Here is an 8,166-nt window from a genome sequence, read left to right as displayed (position 1 = left end):
GGCCCTAATTAAACATCTTCTCCTTCGAGCTTTGGACGAGCTTTCGGGCAATTAGGAGGCGATGGTGTACTTTCTGCTAGAATCGACGGGAACCATGAACAAATCTGCACATCTCAAGTCCTACTCACGGCCTGAGCTTTATGGCCCGTCGTCATCTTTATTTGTTGTGCCTAGGCCAGACCTAATGCACTCTGGTGGTACCTGAAACGAAGTTTTACATAGTTTGTTCGTGCAGCCTTCCAACTAGTGTGCGGTTTTAGAGGGTGCTTGGATTCAAGAGACTTATTTTAGTCTGACTAAAAATAATCTTTTTAAGAGGCTAAAGTTCCATGCACCCCTGACTAAAGAGGGGCTAAAACTAGTCTTGAGACTAATTTTTTTTAGTCAGGTGTACCCCTACTAAAATGTGGATTAGTTCTCTCTCTCCTCATTTAACTCCTCTCTTTTAACACATGCAAGTTCTGGATTGGAGGGTTTGAAGGATAATAAATGCTCATTAACTTGATTTTAATCTTTTTAGTATTTAGATCTAAGCATGGGTGAGGCTAGCAAGTTTTAGTCTCTCTATTTTTAGTGATGAGACTAAAACGTATCCAAATACCCTCTTATTCATTTGCGTCTGATTGCTTCAACCAAAATTCTGACGCAAGTTGCTCATTTTTTTTGGCGAGAAAACCACTGATTATCCAACTGGTTTATAATCTACTCCTAGAACAAACGTCATTATTGATAGCTGCATGTACCATGTAAGTGCATGTAGGCATGTGTCGCCGTCAAAGCTGTTGAATCCTGCTTGGGTCACATTCAGCGTGCGAGCGTGTATGAACTGGAGTATGCTTGGAGATCGCCCAAACCAAACCAGTTTAGTCGTTGTGAACTTGCACGCGCCGTCGCGTGGCCATGAAACAAAATCAATCTCCAAAAGCGTCGTTCGGTCAGTTGAGGCGTCGACGCCAACCGCAAGCTCGATCGCCCCGGAGTGAAGCTCAAGCTTAAGCATGCCGTTGCCAATCGATCGGCTGCGATGCGATTCCGTTCCTACTAAGAAGATGTTTAACGTGCGCGCCATACGATGTTAGAACAAACTAACCAGAAGAATCGACGCGTCGCCTGACGTGCACGCAAAACTATCCGAAGCTCCTTGCACACGCAGTAAGCCAGTGGAAACATATAGTACTCCTACTGTACTAGTGTTCGAGCAGAGCAGTATATAAAGGAGCCAGCTCCGGTCAGTTCAGGCACACTACTACTACTCTCTTAGCAACCAGAGAAGAAGAAAGATGGCTACGCTCAGAGGCAGAGGCCTGGCTCTCGCGTTTCTAGCGAGCTTCCTCTCGGTCCACCTGGTCATGGCCTCCTCCGACGACTTCCTGCAGTGCGTGCGGGACAAGATCCCCGGCGAGCTGGTGTACACGCAGTGCTCCAGCAGCTTCTCCGGCGTGCTGGTGAACTACATCAAGAACGCCAAGTTCGTCAACACCACGGCCAAGCCGCTGTGCATCGTGACGCCCACCGACGCGTCGCACGTGCAGGCCGCCGTCCGGTGCGGCCGCGGCCACGGCGTGCGCCTCCGCGTGCGCAGCGGCGGGCACGACTACGAGGGCCTGTCGTACCGGTCGGCGCGGCAGGAGGTGTTCGGCCTGCTCGACCTCGCGGCGCTCCGGGCCGTCAGCGTCGACGAGGCGGCCTCCACGGCGTGGGTCGAGTCCGGCGCCACCATCGGGGAGCTCTACTACGCCGTCGCCAAGAACAACCCCCGCCTCGCGTTCCCGTCCGGCGAGTGCCCCACCATCGGCGTGGGAGGGCACTTCAGCGGTGGAGGGATCGGGATGATGATGCGCAAGTACGGGCTGTCCATCGACAGGGTGGTGGACGCCAAGCTGGTGAACGCCAACGGGGAGCTCCTCGACCGGGCCGGCATGGGGGAGGACCTGTTCTGGGCCATCCGCGGCGGCGGCGGCGGCAACTTCGGCGTGGTGCTGTCGTGGAAGGTCCAGCTGGTTCCCGTCCCGGCCACGGTGACGGTGTTCAACATCGCCAGGACGCTGGAGCAGGGCGCCGTCGACATCCTCACGAGATGGCAGGACGTGGCGCCGGCGCTCCCCAGCGAGCTCACGATCACGGTGATGGTGACGGGGCAGCAGGCCGTGTTCCGTGCGCTGTACCTGGGCGAGTGCGGGTCGCTGGCCTCGACGATGCGCGACCGCTTCCCGGAGCTGAACATGACGAGCGCCGACTGCCAGCCCATGACGTGGCTGCAGTCGGCGGCGCTGTCCTTCTTCAGCTTCACCAACAGCAAGCCGGTGGAGGACGTGCTCCTGCCGAGACCGGCCAGCCCGAGCACCTTCAGCAAGGGCAAGTCGGACTACGTCCGGCAGGCCATCCCCAAGGCGGTGTGGAAGGAGGTCTACGCCAGCTGGTTCACGATGAAGGGCGCCGGGGTGATCGTGCTGGAGCCGCACGGCGGGTACATGTGCGGCGTGCCCGAGGACGCCACGCCCTACCCGCACCGGCGCGGGGTGCTGTACGTGATCCAGTACATCGCGTACTGGATGAGCGCGGACGGCGGGCCGGCGGCGACGAGCTGGCTGGACGGGTTCTACGGGTTCATGGCGCACCACGTGACGAAGCACCCGCGGGAGGCATACGTCAACTTCCGGGACCTGGACATCGGGCAGAACGCGCTGGAGGAGGAGGACGGCTTGGGCGCCGCCGAGAACGCCCGCTTCTGGGGCCAGCGCTACTTCCTGGGCAACTACGAGAAGCTCGCCAAGGTGAAGGCCGCCGTCGATCCCACCAACTTCTTCCGGAACGAGCAGAGCATCCCGCCCATGCGCAACCAGCCACGCGAGTGAGCACTGAGCAGAGCAGGGTTGCACGCCAAGGCAAGGCATCCATCGGATCATCAACAAACTAAATCATTCATGGTCTTCGATGGTTTACTTTGCTGCGTAAAGAATACTGCTGCTGTCAGTTGTATTGGATTGGATCCTTGGTGACGACTACTGGTTCAGACGGTTTACTTTCCTGGTTAAGAAGTGTCGGTTGTATTTTTTATCCCTGTTCTCATGTCTAGTTGTCTACTAGTACTACTACAGTTGAGACAGTGTGCTTTCCTGGAAAAACAAGTGTCGGTGAGTGTGTGATGCTTCTTGAGATGTTTTAATGGCCATTCATGGCGTGTAGCGTGCTTATGTTATTGTTCATTAATTGCACTACTAATTGTGTGGTCTTTTAATATTCGACCGACCACTCGACTTTCTATTTCTATCTTTACTTTAATAGTTTGAACACTAGAGGGTCCCGAAGGAGCATAGGTTTCATTGGGTCTTGTTTGGTTCATAAGTCCTAAAACTTTTTTTAGAGGGTGCTTGGATCCAAGGGACTATTTTTAGTCTGACTAAAAATAGTCTCTTTTAGAGGCTAAAGTTCCAAGCACTCCTGACTAAAGAGAGGCTAGGACTAGTCTTGAGGCTAAAAACTTTTAGTCATAGGAAACCTACTAAAATATGTATTAGCCCTCTCTCTCCTCATTTAATTCCTCTACTTTAACACATGCGAGTTCTGCATTGGATGGTTTGGAGGATAATAAATGCTCAATAATTTGATTTTAGTCTCTTTAGTATTTGGATCCAAGCATGGGTGAGGCAAGCAAGTTTTAGTCTCACTACTTTTAGTCATGGGACTAAAACGTATCCAAGCACCCTCTTAGGCTAGTCATAGTGAGGGTAACTTAGGTAGTAACTTAACACATCCCAAGACAAATTTGCTTATGTGGCAAGTATTTAATGATGAAAGAGGTGCTTGTGGTAACATAATATGTTACTGTAACATAGCGCTTTCCGAGGCAAAATGAGTCTATGACCTAATAAATGAAGCAATCTATGATATTAGTATTATGTTACTTTGCACTACGGAGGTAGTAACTTAGACTAGTGTCATATGCATGACATTAGTATAAGTTACTCCCCAGTATGACCAGTCTTAGTCCCAACTTATAAGTCCCAAGTCCCTAAAAAGTCTCTACCTGTATGGTTACTGGGACTTATAAGTCTCTATAAGACCATATTATAACTATAAGTCCCTATAAGTCTTTCCTTGAGAGTCTTATTTCATAAGTCCCAAATGCCCACTTTAAGTCCCTATAAATCCCTCCTGTTTGGTTTAGATGGGACTTATAGGAACTTATTTAAGTCCCTAGACCAATAATCCCTGGAAACAAACATCCTCTTAATCTCCTGCTTAAAAAAATGACGGAAATGCTACTCCTAGCAAAAGAATTGAACACGTCAGGATTTGTCATGCTTGCTGAAGGGAATTGCCAGGCTCGTGACACATAAAAAGTTGATTTGTCATGTTTAAAAATCCGAGATTTATATTGTTGTTAAAAAAGGATGCGTTTAGCGAGTGGCCGTTGGCTTACTAGTAATCCGAAATGGTTGGCCAGCCTTAAAAAGTGTTGGTCCCCTCTACTACTAACTCATATTAGGAAAAGTACCCATATAAACAGGTGTGAACACATTTAATTTATATTTCATTCTTTTTAAGATGTGTATAGTGAGTGGCCGTTGGCTCGCTACTAATCCGGAGTGGCTGGGTGTTGGTCCCCCCAATCCATACTAGGAAAAATATCTATGTGAATAAGTGTGAACACACTTAATTCATATTGGTCGTTGTATCGTTAGAACTAGAAAAAAATATTCATATGGATAGGTGTGAACGCATTTAATTTAGATTTTATTTTTTTCTAAAAGGATGTGTCTGGTGAGTGCGTATTGGCTCGCTAGTAATCCGGAGTGTTTGACCAGATTTGAAAAGTGTTGGTCCACTAATTCATATTACTAGGAAAAGCAAATTGCATTGAACAAGTATGAATACATTTATTTCATATTTTTAATTTTTTAAAGCCATAAGTTTTGAATTGAAACCGAAATTAAAATCCATTTTCACTGCTGGAATTCTCTCGACGTGCTCTTCGAAACTATATCCCATTGGGTATGTTTCGATGAATTTTGTGTGTGTAATTTAGTCCCTATTAGGTGGGATGCAGAGGAAGACGACGCCCACCACAATCTAAGCCAGTCCTCGTTTGTTTGAGGATAGTGCAACTTTACATTAAATTAACAGCAATTTCACAAATACAACGCTTTGCGTATATGCCAATAGTAAAGAGCTGTCCACACCCATTCAATTTACTGGACAGTGTATTTAATTGACGCAGTGTCTGACAAAGTAGTGCAAATTTTCAATGGAGAGTTGATTGAAAATAAAGGAATGTGAACATGCCAGACAACTTACAGTGGAAAGGTAAAATGGTAAAAGGTAAAATAAAAGATGCAGCTACAAAGACTTGGTACAAATAACGTCTGATTAAGTGTACATATAAAATTACATGATCAAGGTTGAATGGTTGATAATACAGATTAACTAATACAAACCATAAATATGTCTAAAATACCATATCTCCAGCAAAAGCACTATTTCTTCCACTCGTACTAAACTACACGACATAATATGTACTCCCTCCATTTTTATATACAATGCCACTATCAAAATAACAATTTGCAGATATAAAAGGCCATTAACACTAATCGATGCAATATTAATGGTGTTTGCCTCGGAGTACTAGCAAAGGAGGACATTAACTATCTTTTGCATGCATGGGGGAGTGGGAGCATTGGCTTGATGTGCATGAAAGAGAAGAATACACATTAATTTACATGGCAAATAAGGAGATAAGCTAGCTTGCAACATTGACTTAGAAGACATTAACTTTTGCCTTAGTACCTGTAATATGGGTTTATGGCCTTGTATACAAAAATGGAGGGAGTACTAGGAATGCATACTCAATTTGACCATGCATGCAGTGATATAACTGTGTGGCCCCATGTCAAGCATTGATTGCCAACAAGTTGGATTGTCTGTGTCGGGCATTTACTATATTGATAATACTATGATGATTAATTGTACTTTTATGTCTTTAGTCTCTAGAGTTAGTATCATTAGATTCTCAATTATTTTAGAAGAGGATAATTTGGAGATTAATATAATAAGATTTCCTGGCATTATTATCGCGAAGTTCTTGGGTTTTCATCAAAGATGAAAAATAACATAAAATATCATTATAACTATCTCATAAAATCTTGGTTTTCCTAGAAATAAATAATACTATGGAATTTGTAACATGAAACTTTGAGGAATTAGTACCACCTTGAAAATATCATTTTATTAATTGAAAATCATAACAATCATGAAACCCATCGTTTACTTTAAGGCAAGTTTTAGGTTGAAATAATATATTTTCCTTACAAATTGGAACAACGGGTCGCATTTAAGTTTTGATGGGTGGTTGGGGAGTGGCCGCTGGAGATGATGGGTCTGCTTCTCTGCTACTGGTTAGGTCACTCTAGCTGTGTGATTTATACGAAAATATTTAGAGGGACATACATGATGTGTGACTCATGGAATACATCCCGACTAATATAGTGGTTGGGATTCCGATGCAAATGACTGGGGGAGATTCCGGTGAACGTGGTCACCGTGTGCTCCCCTGCAATTTCGCTATTAGGTGCAAGTATCTAGCAATTGATGTGGAACTATCTAGCAGTCAATGTGCAACTTTCCTATGCCCGTGGATGTGTAGTTTTCACATAAGGTCGTGGTTGTAGTTGCTCTCTGCGCCAATTGACACAACGAGTCATCTGTTGGGGAACGTTGCAGAAAACAAAAATTTTCCTACGGTTTCACCAAGATCCATCTATGAGTTCATCTAGCAACGAGTGATCGGATTGCATCTACATACCTTTGTAGATCACGCGCGGAAGCGTTCAAAGAACGGGGATGAGGAAGTCGTACTCGACGTGATCCAAATCACCGGAGATCCTAGCGCCGAACGGACGGCACCTCCGTGTTCAACACACGTATGGTCAGCGTGACGTCTCCTCCTTCTTGATCCAGCAAGGGGGGAAGAGAGGTTGATGAAGATCCAGCAGCACGACGGCGTGGTGGTGGATGCAGGGCGTCACCGCAGCAAGGCTTCGCCGTTATACTGCGAGAGGGAGAAGTGTAGCAGGGGAGAGGGAGGCGCCAAGACTCAAAGGTGTTGCTGCCCCCTCCCCCCCTTTATATAGGCCCCCTAGGGGGGTGCGCCGGCCCTAGGAGATGGGAACTCCTAGGGGGGCCGCGGCCAAGGGGTGGAGTGCCCCCCAAGCCAGGTGGGGCGCCCCCCCACCCTAGGGTTCCCAACCCTAGGCGCATGGGTGGGCCTAGGGGGGCGCACCAGCCCACTATGGGCTGGTTCCCCTCCCCACTTTGGCCCATGGGGCCCTCCGGGATGGGTGGCCCCACCCGGTGGACCCCCAGGACCCTTCCAGTGGTCCCGGTACAATACCGGTGACCCCCGAAACTCTCCCGATGGTCGAAACTGCACTTCCTATATATAATTCTTCACCTCCGGACCATTCCGGAACTCCTCGTGATGTCCAGGATCTCATCCGGGACTCCGAACAACTTTCGGGTTACTGCATATTCATATCTCTACAACCCGAGCGTCACCGAACCTTAAGTGTGTAGACCCTACGGGTTCGGGAGACATGTAGACATGACCGAGACGGCTCTCCGATCAGTAACCAACAGCGGGATCTGGATACCCATGTTGGCTCCCACATGCTCCTCGATGATCTCATCGGATGAACCACGATGTCGAGGATTCAAGCAACCCCGTATACAATTCCCTTTGTCAATCGGTACGTTACTTGAAGGAAATATGCCCTAGAGGCAATAATAAAGTTATTATTTATTTCCTTATATCATGATAAATGTTTATTATTCGTGCTAGAATTGTATTAACCGGAAACATAATACATGTGTGAATACATAGACAAACAGAGTGTCACTAGTATGCCTCTACTTGACTAGCTCGTTAATCAAGATGGTTATGTTTCCTAACCATGGACAAAGAGTTGTTATTTGATTAACGAGATCACATCATTAGTTGAATGATCTGATTGACATGACCCATTCCATTAGCCTAGCACCCGATCGTTTAGTATGTTGCTATTGCTTTCTTCATGACTTATACATGTTCCTATGACTATGAGATTATGCAACTCCCGTTTGCCGGAGGAACACTTTGTGTGCTACCAAACGTCACAACGTAACTGGGTG

At 47.0% G+C, this 8,166-nt stretch overlaps 1 protein-coding gene across 1 annotated transcript; it reads left to right on the top strand.

Moving 5' to 3' along the window:
• Window positions 1–1,229: 1,229 nt before the first annotated feature.
• Window positions 1,230–3,240, top strand: LOC125522457 (berberine bridge enzyme-like Cyn d 4). Its single transcript, XM_048687515.1, has one exon. The coding sequence runs from the start codon at window positions 1,281–1,283 to the stop codon at window positions 2,853–2,855; it is 1,575 nt and encodes a 524-aa protein (XP_048543472.1). The 5' UTR covers window positions 1,230–1,280; the 3' UTR covers window positions 2,856–3,240.
• The last annotated feature ends 4,926 nt before the right edge of the window (window positions 3,241–8,166 follow it).

This window comes from Triticum urartu, chromosome 7 (assembly GCF_003073215.2).
Source record: "Triticum urartu cultivar G1812 chromosome 7, Tu2.1, whole genome shotgun sequence".
Classification (NCBI taxonomy): domain Eukaryota; kingdom Viridiplantae; phylum Streptophyta; class Magnoliopsida; order Poales; family Poaceae; genus Triticum; species Triticum urartu.
The sequence above is the reverse complement of the archived record's forward strand: the minus strand, read 5'-3'. Positions and strand labels throughout refer to the sequence as shown.